Source organism: Ooceraea biroi, chromosome 4 (assembly GCF_003672135.1).
Source record: "Ooceraea biroi isolate clonal line C1 chromosome 4, Obir_v5.4, whole genome shotgun sequence".
NCBI classification, from domain to species: Eukaryota; Metazoa; Arthropoda; class Insecta; order Hymenoptera; family Formicidae; genus Ooceraea; species Ooceraea biroi.
Genome location: NC_039509.1, coordinates 11,864,638 through 11,882,786, shown reverse-complemented (window position 1 = coordinate 11,882,786; position 18,149 = coordinate 11,864,638). Strand labels below are relative to the sequence as shown.

At 35.7% G+C, this 18,149-nt stretch overlaps 1 protein-coding gene across 4 annotated transcripts in view; it reads right to left on the bottom strand.

The window, feature by feature from the left end:
• LOC105278832 (alkaline phosphatase) overlaps positions 1 to 18,149 on the bottom strand; it is a 181,486-nt gene that overhangs the window by 139,931 nt on the left and 23,406 nt on the right. For all 4 annotated transcript variants that reach the window (XM_011338232.3, XM_026968813.1, XM_011338223.3 and 1 more), the window contains exon 2: positions 12,657 to 12,907. In XM_011338232.3, the coding sequence (XP_011336534.1) occupies positions 12,657 to 12,821 (165 nt within the window). In that variant the 5' untranslated portion in view covers positions 12,822 to 12,907. The remainder of the gene's footprint in view (positions 1 to 12,656; positions 12,908 to 18,149) is intronic.

Below are 18,149 nucleotides of genomic sequence, written 5' to 3'. Positions count from 1 at the left end.
TTTTTATGTCTAAATAATATGGATAGAACATTTTTTATCCACATTACACATAAACCTCAATTTTTGAGAATTCTAAACTTAAGCACTTTGTACTCCATACGAGTAATCTTTCTAGAGAAACGTCTAAATACTACCTTATAACTATTATCCCTTACATTTATAGATAGTTTTAGACTTACTTTTTACAACTTGACGATCACGTATATAGTTCATGAATCTAATAAGCTGTATTCTATCGCGGTGCATCTTGTTATCAAGTAATAGACCGAGGTTCAAAGGACATGAGAAAGAAAGATTGATCTCGTCGGTGAGCTGTGCTGGGTCGCAGTGGGATTTCCAAGACGATCTATTGTCCCGGATAGGATAGGAGACTCTAGTACCTAACAGGAGTTAACAAAGGATTTACGCCTCGAAAGAGATAACAATATTTATTGCACCTCGACGTATTTTATCGAAAAAACTGTTAGATTGTAAATAAAATGTCGCATCAGATATCTTAATGCTCCCGAAAAAGGATTAAAGTTTAATTAATGAAAACAATTTGTAAGTTGTAATATTGTTTTCAATAAGAGAAGCTAATTCAACAATACCGTTATAATTAAAAGATTTTAGTGGTAAAAGTAACAGATTCTTTTTTTAAATTTTAAACCTCGGATTTTATGTACTAATACTTTATTTCCATTACGTTGATGCTATGTATCAATCTTCATGATTCATCGTGTTTGCAGAAACTAAAAATATCTTCAGGGAGTTGAATCATCAATTCTTTAAAATAATGCCACTCTCTCGCGTGATATGTAACAATTGATAACCATAAAACGTTCAATTCATAAAATCATTTTGCAAAACTTACACATCGAATACGAGATTCAACTTTGCAGCAGTCTGATATTTCAAATTTTCAATGGATACTTCTAATCCCTCCATATACTATCACAACTCGGCTCCCAAAACCCGGGTGTACTCGTAAGCATCGGCAGGCTTATCGATGCTTAACATAACAAATGAAGCTATTTGCTGTCGTTAACATTTCGTTTAATGGACGCGCATTAGCGCGCCCGTATTACCCACGCTCCAAAACCCACGAAATAATCTCGAAGTATTACAACAAGATACATCTTTCATGTGCAATTTTACAAAGTCGTTAAAAGCTTTTACACGTGTACACACGGAAAAGAGCATAAGTATATTATTTTATCATAAGATTAGGATTAGAAATTGGAATTAGAAATGAATCCACTTAATTGAAAAATTAATTAAAAACTGTGCAGTGAAATAGAGAATAAAACTGCGCCAATATCGAAAGAATTACAAGAGTACGCGAGTGCTACTTCAACATCCTTTACACGTGACTTCCTATTGTTGACTTATACTACTGTTCCATCCAAGTACCTTCGAATTACCTCTCACTTCCGGTTGCGACACGTGACGCCGAGCACTTAAAGTCACGGGGATTCATTAGCGGGACCAAACCGACGATCGTGAGCAACGAGCGAAACAGTTAACCGTAAATTTTCCGATTCTCACATTAGCCGAGTCGTTATCACTTTAATATCCGCCGTGGGAGACCGATAGAAACTTCGACGGCAGATATCAGCCTAGGTGACGAATTCATGAATATAAAGCAGATGCATTCCGTTCAATTTTATGACTATTGACGGCTACGAAAGTCGACATGGACTGGTACACGCTGACTTCGCTGTGCGAGATGTACGCGAGATATTAAGACGTGACGCCCGGCATGATTAAAAATGCAACCGCGCAACTAATTCTCGGCCGCAAGCTAGAAATGATTAACCCACATATACCACGCTGTGTGAAGCACTTCTAGAAAGTGCGACATGTTTTCACGATCGAACGCTGTTTTGACAGTTCCATCTTGAATGACGGAAGTTCAGTTATCGACTTCATAATTCTCTGTCCCTAATTGTCTGTTCGTTTTCTGGCTTGTATAGCTTCTGGCACTCTTTTATAAGTGTGTTACGAGCTATAATCTATTTTTATTGATGAAAAATCATTAGTTCTTATACGTTTTTATATGTATGTAAAATCTGAGAAATTTATTTTTAATTCGCAATTCAAAATGACTAACTTAGCGATCGTTTAGACATTTAATTCTTCTCTTTCTCATCTTTGTGTTCACATAGCTATCTCATTTCTCATCCTTCTATTATTTCGTGCGTATGCATGCAGCTATATAAAATCCGAAAATCTCTATTCAATTAGTTTTTAGAATAAAATGGCGTAAATGGCTTTCGCAATGGTACAAATCTCTCTCGCGTCAATTTCTGGTTAACTTTGATCGTAGAAATCTAATTTTTGCAATATTGTGCTACCCACAAATCCACAATATTGTTCCGATACCTTGGGAATCGACCGCAATATTAATACTAAAAACAAGCGCTCTGATGCAAAACTTTCGTGGAAACGCGAGCTGTTCGACAGTCCGCCAAAGTTTACAGCCGCTAACGTCACGATAACACGTGCGTATGCAAATCGTGTCCAGTACTTTAATTGGTAACAACGTGAGCAGCCAGCGTACATTGCGCAACTCATGTAGTAGTAATAGCATTATGTAACGGAATGATGGAAGAGAAGATTAACTGAAGTTATTCCGGTCCTAACAAAACAGCAATTTGTCAGACAAAATAGTGCACACACACAGCAACAACTTCTTTTCTGAATTCTGTAAGTCGTATTCTCGATCAAAAGTGTGAGTTTAATTAATGAAGAAGAATAGATATATTTTCTCAATTATTGTCTCTTGATATATCCCTTGATACTATCGTAGCCTGTCTAACGAAATCTAACGAAAAATGTACTTACTTCATTTGATTTGATTAATAAACTATCGATATTAGGATACCGAGTTCATATTTTTAATTCGTCACTTAATAAATTTATCCTTTCAGCTTCTAATATTCCAAATATGTATTTCAACTTTTTCTAATTTTTATAATTTTTATTAGTCTGTTCTCTTATAAATAAAATCTTATAAATATAACGATGTAATAAACATTATCTGGTTTCAAATATTGATTCATTTATTTTATCAGTATTACGCGGCAGATTTATTGGGTTGGCCAAAAAGTAATTGCGTTTTTTTTATATAAATAAAAGGCGAATTTTTCATGGGAAACAAAAACTTTATTAAACAATATATTGTCCATTTTGTTTGATTATCTTTTGCCATTTTTCAGGCAACTTCATGATTCCGCGCTCAAAAAAGTTCTTATCTTTTTCAGCAAAAAACAATTCCAAGAACGATTTGATATCCTCATCAGCAGTAAAGGTTTTACCATTCAAGGCGTTTTGCAAAGAACGAAACAAATGGTAATCTGATGGTGCCAGGTCTGGCGAATATGGTGGATGTGGTAACACATCCCATCCAAGCTGCAACAATTTTTGACGAGTGACCAAACTTGTACGTGGTCTAGCGTTATCATGGTGAAACACAACACCTTTGCGATTCACCAATTCTCGACGTTTCTGTTTGATGGCATCATTTAATTTATCCAGTTGACGACAGTATACGTCTGAATTAATGGTTTGATTCCTTGAAAGCAGCTCAAAATACACAATACCTTTAAAGTCCCACCAGACTGACAGCATAATCTTTCTTTGGTGAATATCTGCTTTTCAAGTGCTTTCAGCAGGTTCATCACGCTTGCTCCACCATCTTTTTCGTTTGACGTTGTTGTAGACGATCGATTTTTCGTCGCCTGTTATCATACGTTTCAAAAATAGATCATTTTCCTCACGTTTCAAAAGAGAATCGCAGATGTCAATACGCTTAGTGAGATGAATTTCTTTGAGCTCATGTGGTACCCAAATATCGAGCTTACTAATGTATCCAAGTCGTTTTAAATGGTTTTCAACACTCGATTTCGATATGTTAAGATTCTCAGCAATCTCTCGTGTCGTTAAACGCCGATTGGAATCGATCAGTGCCTTTATTTTGTCATCATCAATTTCGATTGGCCTTCCTGAGCGTGGTGCATCTTTCACATTAAAATCTCCAGATCGAAAGTTAGTAAACCAATTTTGACACTGCCGCAGTTTTAAAGCATCTTCGCCATATACATGACATAACTTTTTATGAGCTTGCACAGCGTTTTTCCCTTTTCGGAAGTAATAAAACAAAATATGACGAAAATGTTCTTTTTGATTTTCCATTTTGAAATCGACGGCAAACAAACAATTGTTAACGAAATCGTGTACTTTCTTTTTCTAAAACAAGCTTGAACTGTGAGTTGTTAACCTACATAATGAATTTGCGGTTTAGAATGAAGTTAGTTACATTTCAAGATATGTATGTCCATCTGTTAGAAAAAAACGCAATTACTTTTTGGCCAACCCAATAGTTTTAAAGCTAGAGCCTTTTCTGTTTTTCGTGTTACGACTCTGCTATATCTGGAGATAATCTATTACTGTTATGTGCTGATATAAAATATCATTGGCGAGTAATTTGCCTCAATTTGATATCGCGCTGGAAAATTAGACAAACTCGAATGGCATAAAATGACATTCTACAAGTGTATAATTCATGCAGCAGCTTTGAAGTGTCGGATGCTTATCCGTTGTAAAACGTCAACCGAATAAATACCAAATCAAATAATGGTAATGCGTAATTATCTCTCTGTACCAATGCAAAATAACACAGAGAATGGCTGCTATATAGCAAGGTAACATGAATATATGTAGAAGTGATTACTTATTACTAATGGATAATTAAAATGAGTTAATAATGGTAATGTATAAAATAATATTTATGAAACACGATCACTTTAAAATATAATCGTAATATTATTATATGTAATTATGTTATTTGTATTTTTGTGTTATGCCATTTGATGATATTTAAGTAACAATGCAATCTAGATTACAACTGCAAGAGTTATCGCACAACCAAGAGAGAAACTGCGCATAGACACATAGATAATACAAGAGCTTTTAGAATTTTTTAGAGGCAATTTTAACATTCACATAATCTTTTTATTGCTTTTATCGCGATCTGGAGCTGCCTGAAAATTGGGTTCCTAGATGTTTTACGTAATTATGCCGTTTTAGCGTAACCTATGGTATTTACGAACAAGTTTGCAATTTCTGTTATCTCTGGTTCTACGTTTATCCTAAAATTGCTCGTGCGAAAGTATGAAGTGCTTAGCAGAGGCACAAGCTTAAACCTTTAAGAGCATGCAAGTAGGAAGCAAATCCGTGAAAGTAGCAGAGATCAAATACGAAAATACAAACAGGAGAACTTCAATAAAGGGCACTTTCAAGAAACTTGTGGAGATGCGATTTTCCTAGCATAGCTGAGCGTAACCAGAAAGAGCTTATGAGGTGCGTGCCTCTTAAATCCAATTTCTTCGCAAATAGAAGCCCGCGGCACACACACACACACACACATGTACTAAACAAGCGCCGATATAATAAAGTAGGAGAGAAGCAACATTTACAAACTTCCGTTTTCTTTAATTTAAAATAACTTTATATATCTTATTGCGACTAAAACAGACTACTAGCTTAAAAAGAACATATTTGTTATATGTACAGTCAACTTATATACTATAACAATACACATATGTTATGCGCTACGTGTTATTATTTATTATTTTTCAAAAATTGTTCTTTGAAAAGAACTTTATATGAAAAATATTAATAAAACTATATCACATTAAATTTTTTACATACAGAATAATTCGTACGAATACTCGTTTGTTGGATTTGATTCTGATATTATTGCAAACGGACAATTTTCAATCGATTTCATTTCATGTCGTTACTTTACTTCATATCGATTTCTCTAAATCAAGATATATCATCGTTTGAACATAAGATGATTTCTATAATAGTTTTCTACGCCGTGATCAAATTTTGGAACGAAAATAATTTTATTTTTATAGTTAATCAATGATATTTCGCAAACTAATTATCTGAGATACATGATTATGAGCTCATCAGAAGCGCTTGACTCTCAGCTTTCCAATGAAATTTGTTTCAGCTCATTGCGATTTTTCTGTGTAAAGATATCAATAATTATATATGGGTCCATGATTACGATCTAGCGATACGAGTAGCTACTGAAGATAGTCATGTGATTTAACCCTATCGAAGGAAAACTACCACTTCTCTAATCAGCTGATCAGCTGATCTGCTGAGTATAATGATTATGTAAGAGTGACATAACAGATCACGTGCACATGTTACTGCATTTATTAAAAACGCGATATTTGAATGCCATAACTTGATGAAAAATTAATGTAGCGACATGCAACAAACGTTGATCATCTACGATTATTTTGGCGTTCCATATATGCCTGTATTCGTATATGTTTTTATCATGATAAAATATATTCATGACAAAATATATATTTAATAGTCTTGACAAATTCTTGATGACTTCTCTCGATCATCTGGATATATTTTATTAAATTTCAAGCTTGTATGCACGTTAAGGTCACGAAGGCTATATAAATCTATCTTAAGCGTTACGGAGACAGCCAGGAATATGCGTGAAACACATTCCAGTATGATTCATGAGAGTGATATTGTAGCGTTACAGCTATCTGTTATTCTATCTGTTTCCATACACGTATTTCGCGTGATGTAATGTCCAAATAACATAGAACTGACATAAAAATAATAATTAAAACCATAATTGTAAAATTTATAAGGCATTAGTAACATATGTGATTCGCAAATGATTTTTATTGCAAAATTTCATATTTTAGCTGCCCGCAAAAAAACCGTGGCAAAATCAGTAATGAAATTCTAAAGCGCTAATTAATTTTAAAGATGAATAAAGGATTAATTAATGTTAAAAACATATTTTTTGTGTGTGATAAATTATATAAATTCTATTTCACAATTTTGATTTTAATTTATAAATGATATAAAAAGAAAAGTGAATTTTAAAAATAAATACCTGAATAAAATGTATTACTGATATAAATGATGTACTAATTAAAAGCTACATATTGTTAAATATCAAGAAAAATTTTCACACATAATGAACTAAAATTTTACTTATTTAATAAACAATGCATAGCTATAAATATTCATTGCATCAAATAACAAACTTTTATATCGAGGAAAAAACTTCCATAATATTTCACTTTATATGACATTATGGTTTTATGCTTCATGAGATACTTTTTAAATGTGTGAGAATTAACGTTGCATAAAAATTCGGTTTATTCAAAGATTTACATATTTGTCCCATACGAAAAAACGTATCCAGTTCTAAAAAAAGACAGCTAAAAAAATATAAAATATGTGCGTAAAATAAGTACGTAAATAAAAAGTTATGACACAGAATTATAAATTTTTTAATTTGCAAAAATTTACCTAAAACAGTGATGGGATATGAAATTTTCAATGATGTTTTTTGCTTCCTCAACAAAAAGAATAAAATATATTATTACGTGTTTTGTTAGTATTAACAAACGTAAATAAAATATATCATACATATATCAAAAAATTCAGAGTTAAAATAGAAATTTTTTCAACACGTTCTCAATCTTTATTCAATTTAAAGTTTTAGTTTACAAAATAAAAATTATTTTCCAAATTATTTTCAAATTAGTTACTCATCACGACATATTATGTTAACAAACTGTAAAAGTGTACATTTACATTCGATAAATCGCGTTTCGATCGCAATTTGATTACACATTGCATATTGTTGGCATGAACGTGATATACGTGTGCCATGCATTTCGTCTGTTGAGACGTAAACTCAGAATCGTGGCATTTTCTTCACGTGAAATATTATGATCAATTTGCTGCGACCGGTCGGTGATCGGCGAATTATTGTTTCGCAATAACGCTCGTCGAGTTCGTCGTGCCATCAAACTGCAAATTTCTCGTCGATCCTTACCATTGTACGTGACCAATTTGCAAGTTTCATTAGTTGTGTTTCCAAGCCTTTCATTTGTTCACGATACGTGCTGGCCACGGTCGCCGGAAACGAGTCGTTTGTTATAATGTATTTTCGCTTTTCGGTCGTCCCGGGAGATCGCGGATGGAAACATCTCGCGGAATCGCAATATGCATGGAACGTGTTATGCATACATGCGAGCAGGAAGAGAAAATCACAGCGGTACGCTCCATCGCGTTGGGAAAGTGTCAACTCGTGCCAGATTTATTGTGTTTTTACTTATACCGAGATTAATCCCGCACAAAGAACGGTCCACAATAAAAACTGAATCGAGAAAGGTAAAGAATCTTTAATTTTGAATATCTAAAGCAAATGCAATGATGTTGCATTATACGTGTATTTAATAATGCAGAAGTGAGAATTAAAATCATCTAAAAAATAAAATGTGAGAAAATTATAGCATTATGTTGAAAAGAAAGAAATCTTGTAATTTGACAAAAATCATTTTTTATGTGTAGATACATTTTGTGTAGGAATCAAGGAAAGAATCAAAAGAATTTTATGAAAAAGAAGTAAGTAAAATCGTAAAAATTAATATAAAGCATAATATTTCATCTTCGCGTATGTATTTGCCCATCATTTCCATCCTGCAAGATCAAATTTAAAAGGAACTTGGGTTTTAAACTAAACGATTAATCACAAAATACCACTGCGTTAACGTCGTTTGAAAGAGTTCTCTCCTAAACGTAATTTCGCAACTATGTGAGAGAAAGAGTTCATGGTAAAGCAATGCAAAATGAAACACGCGATTGTGAATTTTGCGCAATTTGTCCGATATTTAGTGGACCGTGTCTCGATTAAATTGACGCAATTTGCGATGAAAAACGTGTCAACGGACGAGCGTTTCGAGTGCGGAATTATTTTTGTTTGCAGACCCGGGGAGGGTTACGGGGGAGAAGATGGATAGAAACTCGCTTTCGCTTTGACTCGGCGCCCGACTCTTTGTATCTCTCATGGTGGTCACACTATGTTAAAAAAAGAGAATTCAAAAATTTAACAGCGCATAGTACTTTTGAGTACTACACGCAAGAAATGAACGTAATCAGCACGTGTCCGCAAAAATCTTTTATAGGGCTAGAACTCCATTTCAGTAATTTACTCTATTACGGTTTTTTTCAAAAAAACGTTATTACTGTAACCTATTTTCATTGTAGCAATTTTTATGTTCCTTAGCCACTACATACATTCAGTACGATACGAAAAAAGCTTAACGCTTTTAATTATTCACTGATCATTTTGCGTTATAGTTGTATTATGTGTTCAAGTAACTTCTTTTCATTTATTTGTTAAAAAGATTTAATTATTAATTTTGCAATAAGTTCTATATATTATTTCGTTATCATTATGTTATTATATCTAACTTACTATATTAATATTAATATATAGTATATTAATATTTATTAATTATCAATTATACAATTTCAATAACAGATAATATAAAAATATTAATTTAGCCCTCTCGATCGAAACATGCTTTTCATTATCGAAATTTTAGCGAAGTTTGGAAAAATTATGAATTCGATATGTAAAGATTTCAAAGATAACAAATACGTGATCGCACGTGTGATCGATACCTGTTTAATGCGCCGCAGCAACTCGACCATTAGTCATCCGCGACTACGTAACCCACAATTAATTATTATCCTGATAAATGTCATGCTAGGTGTTTCGACAATAAATCGTTATGCTGGTGATGTGCGCGTTACCGTCGAAGTGTATACCCAATCGTGTAAGTGTCGTGTAATTTAATGATCGTTTGACGCCTGCTTAAAGGTAGAGAGTTAATCGCGTGCACCGCGCACGCGATACGCGCGAAAAGTTAAATTAATACGGATTAATACGATTACGAAGGGCGCAATGTGTCTCAATGCATAAAAAATCATGAATATTTTTTTATGTATTGTAGGCATTCGACGTTGCGTTGCTCGAATTTGAAATTCTATTTATCACGTTTGTGTCTATCGATCACCTGTTTGCCGTCTTCTGTTGACATCTAACAAGGCCACAGAGGAAAGTATAAATTCGCTTGCTTGCGGAGACATTCGACGTTTAGTAATTTGGTAACATCGGCGAAGAGCAACCGTAACGAGAAGCCCGGAAAGTGATAATAAAGCGAGTGACCGTTCTGACTCCAATCCTCGACACTGTATTCTTCATAATAAAGAACAACGATTATAAACCAATTTGTGTCTTATAGTATTATATACGATGAGAAACGAATCCCACATCGCACGTATCTAGCCATAGGAATTGCACGCTAAACTAACTTCCCTGCTGCAGACTAAATATGATCTCCTAAAACCCGTATTTACATATATACGGGGCTTGTACTTCGTTTTCGTTTATAGAGTGCTGTATACACGCTGTGCGGCTTACATCCACGCGAGAATAAACAAGTGCTCTATCAACGCCGGTTTAGTCCTCCGAGGAAATTCCAAGGGACTATTCGAGGAACTTTGTTTCCGACCAACAACGTTTTCCAGGTGTGTCACCTAGGGAGGAAAGCACTAGAGAAGAATGGGCGAGAGCTACGAGAAACGATAATACCACTTGACAAAGGACAAGAGAAATTATGGGTGTAAAGAAAAGGTCCCGTGCGTCATGGGACAACAGAAACGCAAATCGCTCAGTTCACGAAATCGTCAGGAAAATATTCAGCCTCCGCCATCGAGGGATAATGCAACAGCGGGATAACCGACATCTGGGCGACTCAATAAAAACAACGTAACCTTGAAAGAATGTTCAAGTTGAAAATGTATTTAATGTCTTACAAATATTTTACGAAATTCGTTCTTTCTAATTCGCGAATTGATTGCGCTGCAAGATACTGCAGAAAGATACGGCCGAACTGGATAATAAAAGTTTAGTTTATCAAATTTTAGTTGAGTCCAAGCATGTGTTTGTACATTTTCTAGAATTCTTGCGGATCTCTAAAAATCTTTAATGAATTTTAGTTTGCTCGGCTCCAACACGAGAAAACGAAGAGGTAGATTACATCACCGAATAATAAACTCCGCAATCAATGTGGAGCAAGTGTACGAAATCGATTCTGCTGAAAAGTTTCGTGCTCGGTATTATCGATAGCTCCGATATAAGTTGCTTGAAGGAAACGATTGGAAAGAAAAGTACGAGGAACTATGCCTAATACGATAAATAGAGAAACAGAATGACGCACGAGGAATGAACAAACATGTGAGGAATAACGTATACTCGTACAACCGTACATTCATGCGCAAACACTAATATCATCCGTGATGGATGTTTCGAAACCACTTGCAGAAAACAATTTTCGACAGTAGGTCAGTTGTAGTACCATGTACAATTTTAAGATTAAGAGTGCACTTTGATCTTGTTGTAATGCGATGTCAAGCGTACTGTTTCCTTTTTTCTTACGTAAAATTTCAAAACTCGTTTTTAATTATGCAAGTCTAGATAGAATTTCCTAATGTGGCAAACGTGCCCAGAGTGATAAGTACGTTCGAAATAGCCATGTTCTGTTCTTGTGATTCTTACTTGCGAGATCAAAGAAGTTGCTTGGATATTTATTCTCAGAAAATTTTCATTTTTTATCAAACTAGTAAACTAAAATTATGATAAGAATGACAAATGAGAAACTTGTGGTAAATTTACAATTTTGTCACAAGAAACTGTGCATCTTAAAAGCAAGAATTTTTGAGCGGTGGTTCTTTCAATCCCGGAGGCCCTTTGACAAAAGTTTATTTCAGTCCGTCGCCTTTGCCCTCCAGGGCGAAATCAAGGGAGAAATCAAGGGAAATTCGAAAGAGGGTTGACGAGAAAATGTAACGCACGCCACGAGATGGAAAAATCAAGCGATATAATATAATACAAGAGCCAGGACAAGATCGCTGATAAAACAAAACTCACACGTTTCACGTTAATAGCGCTGATTAAGCATGAATTTTTATATTTTTACTTGTAGTTTACAACGGACAAGATGTCCACGAAGCAAAGAATGGAAAATAAAAAGTGAACGCGGAGGCGCTTGACCATGAGCTTAATTAAAACGCGAATATGTAATCTGTAATCCGCGTAGAAATGTGTGTACACGCATTTCGATTAAATTTGCATACAAATACCCTGCTGCCTTAACGAAGTGAATTCAGCACATATGATTTTCTTCTTCGCGCGCACCGCTAATTATAAATGAGTCAGCGATTTTTCGAGTTTATCCGCATGGTAATCTTTCAAAAAAAGAAAAAAGAAAAACAATGTGATATTACATAAAAGCTTTCGGCGATATTATTCGTTTAGGTCATATCTTCAATTATTCCTAATTGAAAAAATTGCATGCTTGTTCGAGAAAACTATCGAAATTATAACAAAAAGTTTTTTAATGAAAAATAATAAGAAATCAAAGCTCGATCTGCATCGCGCGTAAAAAACGTATGTGTAAATCATGTGTAATTTAATATTATAGTACATATATAGTTTCGGTTTTACGGGGCGTAACCTGCTCTGCGAAATGGCGCTTCCGTGTGCAGCAAGCTGTTTTTCAATCCCTCGATTTTCCGCGCAAGCTTGACGCGTAAAACACGCCGGTTTCGCGCGTACTTCGCCGACCTAACAATCTGCGCGCTCCGGTCCGGCAGTTCGCCGTGATAAATTTAACGCACGTAAAACGTCGGTTTTACGTGCGACGTCGCCATAGAAGGGCGAAAGAAAAAAGACACACGTGCATCTCTCTCGTACTCACCCGTGCTAACGCCACCGCTGGGAAACTGTCCCACGCGAGTTGCACCTCCTCGCCCGGATTGCCACGACGCTGACCTGAGAGGATCCTCGCAGCTGTGAGGGTACTCATCCCCATGCCGTCGCCGACGAAGAGGACAACGCCGCGCGCCACCCCCGTCGGCGGCATCGTGCCAGTAACGCTGGTGCTCAGGGCTGCAGCCCTGATCCGCGTCTCGATCGCCCGCGTCGCCGCTTCATACCAAACCTCCCTCTCTGCGAACAGAACAAACCCCGATAACGGGATTTCATCCTCGGTAACGACAGATACACAGTTGAACGTTTGCGTTGAGTGCTTCCGTTTTGGTTTTTTGTTTTTTTGTTTCGCGAACGATATGCGGGTAAACTGAGATTATATTCCAAACGATGCAGGCTAGGGTTTTTCTTGCCGTGTTGTATCATCATTGTGAATCCTTTCAACGTTCCCCTTTTATCGCGTCACAAATACGCACAAATACGATATAAAAAGATATAGCTATCGATTCCGTTTAAGAAATATCTTACCTTGATTTTACAACGTGATTCCTGAATAAGTTTCTGAAAGAGAGTTGCCTTTTAGATATGAGATGTTATTCGGTATCGATTTATGAAACTTCCAGCAGCTAGTATCACAAAAGTTGAATAAATGGAGAACAAGGTAATAGATGTATTCGCAAAGAACGCCAAACATATTTTATGTTTGCTTTGAGAGATTTCCAGATATTATATTGAATACCTATATTCATAAAATATGATATAAAAATCGAAACTCCAAGCAGTAAATTATTATTTTATGTTATTTTTTCTAGATCCTATCACATTCGTATTAAGAAATAATAAAGTGAAGAATATAGAATAGTAAGCAAGACTTATATCTTCTTTTATTGAGCCTCCTCTCTCATCATCCCTCCGTTCCAATTAGTAGAAACGAATAAGAAGCGTATTTTCCAAATCCTTGAACTCTATTATGTTATATAATTGCCCACTTCTCAATGGCCCAGTCAAATAAACGATTCCTAACAAGAAGTCGTTTGTATCTCTATAATGATTTTAAAATAATTGATCGTGAACTAAAATTTCCGTAAAAAATTAACAAGAAGTTTTAAGAATTCCAGTGAAACTTGCGTATCCAATTCAAGCTTAAAGGATAAAACAATCTACGACGTATGCGATATTCTAAAGCAGAATCGCTTATCAAGAAAGTTTAGTGCCGGACGATTTCATTCGAATCTCTAACGACGGTACTGCCGGAAGCAATAGGTTCAATGAGAACGGTTGTTTCTTCGACCTGCTAACGAAACCCCCATGCGGTTGCGGTTTCTCCGATCCCCGCACCTGTTCTCCGTTACGACTCGATAATGGATGAGTTGAAGCATCCTCTTGTGACGATTCACGAGACGTCATAAACCAATGCAATAGCGGTTCTTCGAGGGAAGAGGAATAATGATTACAAAAAAAGAGATTTAAAATCTGAACACGCGAAACACATTGACAGAATGTCGTCTTTATCTCTATCCCGATATGCTATCCCGACACACAAAAACGTGACAAATCGCGCGGATGGAATTATTCCCGGTAACATTTTCTGTCTGTACGCAAGCAGATAGCACTGTTAAATAGAATCGATATGATCTTTGTATCATGCATTTGCACATAAAAGGATCACAATGAAAGGACTCACAATAGTCATACAGTAAGGCAAAAAGCGTCAGTCTGGATCGTCCATATTTTTGCTGACTTTTTCACACTATACTCTTGAGAGCGATCGCGTATCCACAATAAAACTCCTATCCTTTCGCTTGTCTATCTACTGTACTCGAGCGTAGAAGCGTGAAGAAACAGCGCGCAGGCTCCAGGTTCAACTAACCCATCCGAAACGCAAACTGGTTGTGCAAAAAAGCGGAAATTCTCCGCAGCCATGGTTCCGGCTAATTTCATAGAAAATTCAAACTGCGCAATGCTGGCAGTTCGCAACGCGAAAATCACACGAGTGTTTTATCGCGCTCGAACTCGCACCCACGATCCGCACTCGCATCTGCACGTGCACCACCGCGTACTCTCCGCGTGTTTTCTGTATATTGTGAAAGCTCGATGGTTCTGTTCTTCGCGAAGAATCCGGGATTGTCTCTTGCCGGACTCGTGAAATTTGCGAACAATCTAGGACTCATTCGACGTGATAGAAATCGCGGCGTGGACGCAACATTTATGTGTGTATTTTGCACGTGACGAACTTGCGTTTGCATATTTCAGCCGAACGACACGGAAGTAGCTCTTGAATTTTTAACTCCATCGCGAAGTTTGATTAATAATGCTTCATACGAAATGGCACAAGCGCCACTCTAGCGAGTCAATTGACGGACAATTGGCAATCAACGCAAGGTATAAAACACTCATTTCAACACGCGGCGTGATGAATAATTTTATACATTTCAAATTTTATTAAATAAAGTTTGTTAATCTAACAGTGTCAAGCGATGATTAAACTTTTGCGTAACCCCGCGACTACATTTTACAAACAAATCTATCACACAACGTCACCGACATTTCCAATTAGCGATCAGAGTAAATTGACAAATTTCATTTAATAACAATATTTATCTATAAATCTATAAAACTATTAATTTTATGTATATAATACAAATATACAGGGTGAGGCACCTAAAACAGGCCACCTGAATATCTCCGCTGTTATTGGTGATAGAAAAAAATGTGTCAGACCAAACTTGCATGGTTTCGAGGGACACATAATTTGTTCTGAATAATTTTTTATTAGGTGGACGCATAGAGGTCATATGAAGGTCAACCTCGTTTTTTTAAATGGTATGATATGTTTTTTTACGTACCATCTAGTAGAGCGTTTGAAGATGCGCACATTGATCTACGGATCAAAATCATTCAAGGTTACTGAAGGCTAAAATTTCTAAGTGCTAGAACTTTTTCATTTCTGAGTTTACGGTATTTTCAATAGCAGAGAACTCTAGGCAATATAAAAAATATAGATATCAACAACTCAGAACTTCTCGGAAAAAAAATTTCTAACGGCTAGAACTTTTTCATTTCTGAATTTACGGTATTTTCAATAGCAGGGAACTCTAGGCAATATAAGAAATAATGATATGAACAACTCAGAACTTCTCGGAAAAGAAAAAATTTCTAAGGGCTAGAACTTTTTCATTTCCGAGTTTACGGTATTTTCAATAGCAGAGAACTCTAGGTAATATAAAGTAAATTATTTTCCCTTACAGTTGGCCTTCAGTGACCTTGAATGATTTTGACCCGTAGATCAATGCGCGCATCTTCAAACGCTCTACTAGATGGTACGTAAAAAAACATATCATACCATTTAAAAAAACGAAGTTGACCTTCATATCACTTCTACGCGTCCACCTAATAAAAAACTATTTAGAACAAATTATGTGTCCCTCGAAACCATGCAAGTTTGGTCTGACACATTTTTTTCTATCACCAATAACAACCGAGATATTCAGGTGGCCTGTTTTAGGTGCCTCACCCTGTATATAATACAAAATGCATCAACGACTAATTGTAAGTTATTTTGTTGAGAAACAAAATAATCTATTCAAATGCCAAACAAACATTATTTCTTAAAGTTTCGCAAGGTGATTTTATTAATCAATAAAAAGAAAAATTACCTTAACGTAATCTCAGGATAGCCAAGATACAATATTTAAAGACTTTGTGAATTTCATATATTTTATCTGTTTGTGCCGAAGATTACGCGAAGCGCGATACTTGCGCACGTGCTGTAGTCATAAACATTAATCGCATAATCCCCCGACGAGTAAATGCGTTTCTCCGATAAGCAGATGTCTACTCAACGACCATATATAAAATCGCATTAAATGACTTAATCACCTTTGCGAATATTCTATAAGCATGACATTGGCTAGCATCAATTATCGCAATCACGAATGATTAAATTATTATCGTATGCAGCAACGTATTATTCATCGCATAAGCGGACTGTAGGGAAGTGACGTCCGACATCCGATTTTCTAATCTTTTACAATAAAGTTCCTTTACTAGGGAGATGTTAAATGGCAACGATTCTTTGCGATAAAAGAGTGCGCTGCAGTGAAATCTCTAATTTAAAAATTCACCAGGCACAAATGGAATATCCACTTGTTCAGAACACGTTTTGTCAAGAGTGTCTACTGACGATAGTGCGGAAGTACCGCACAGAGCAGGATAATACTTGAGAAGTATCGATAAAAAATGGAGGCAACGGAAGAATGGAAGAAAGAGAATTGTCAAGACCTTTTTAGAAAAACCTGAGCAACTTTGACAAAACTAGGCTATTTATTCCAAAAGAACTTCTTTTACAGATCAGATAAAAGATTTTAATAAAGATTTCAAGAGTCAATTCTTTGAGACACGGTTTGATACACAGATACTAACACAGCAGGAAACTCCAGCTTCGATGAATAAAAAAGGAAGAGTCTCTTTTTAATTTTGATTACAACGTCACAAAAACGCAAGGAAATTTCAAGAAACACTTCATTCTCCAACAATCATATATTCAACAAGAATATCAAAATCCATTTTTTCGATTGCCTCAGCTGAGTGCTCTGATTTCTTGTAATATTCTCGAGAAAAAATTTCAGACAATCAAAATTTTACGATCACCCATAATACATTATCAATTTTACGAGGGATGATTTTTTCCTCGATCGATACAATCAACTTAAGATAATACAAGAAGACGTCCGTTTCAGAGAGCAAACTTTACTAGGTTCTTGAAAGCGTTCTTTTTTCCGGATCCTTCGTATAGTTTAAATTCTCACTGTTAAGGAAAATGAAGGGTAGCTGCGATAAAAATTACGAAAACTTCAATGTGGAATAGAGAGTAGGTCACGCTCAGAAAGCGGGTTTCATTGGCAGTCACAACGTACAGTTCCTTTAATCAAGCGATGTATGTATATCGCTTGCTGCTTACTGCTGCTTCCAAGATTTCTTTGAAGATTCTTCAAAAGGCCTACTGATTTACACGCGTCTTTTTTAATTGCGTCGGCCTCCAAGATTAAAGTCTTTTCGTACTTTGAATATCTCGAAAAACTGTACGGGGTGAAAGCGGTACGACGTCGTTTAGCGTCGACAAGGGGGTGTTAATGCATATGGAAGAGGTCGAATCGCAATTTCTGCCGTACGTTGCTCTACACGTACCGTGCACCGCTTTTCTTCACGGAAATTATTAATACCGAAAAATTCTTCTTTAAACTTTCTGCCGCGTCACAAATATTACGGTACGCGAACATGAAATTGTAGTTTCGTACACATGGCATTTCATATTCCACGTTTTGAAAGTTATATGTATGAAAAGTATTACAAAACTGTGCTTTAACTTTTATAACTTTAAAATATGTGGAAACATTGTTCTCGCAGGAGCAAAATTATTACAAATTTTTTTCATTTACTAAAATACAATTTATATATTTCACAAAAGAATTGTACTATTCGT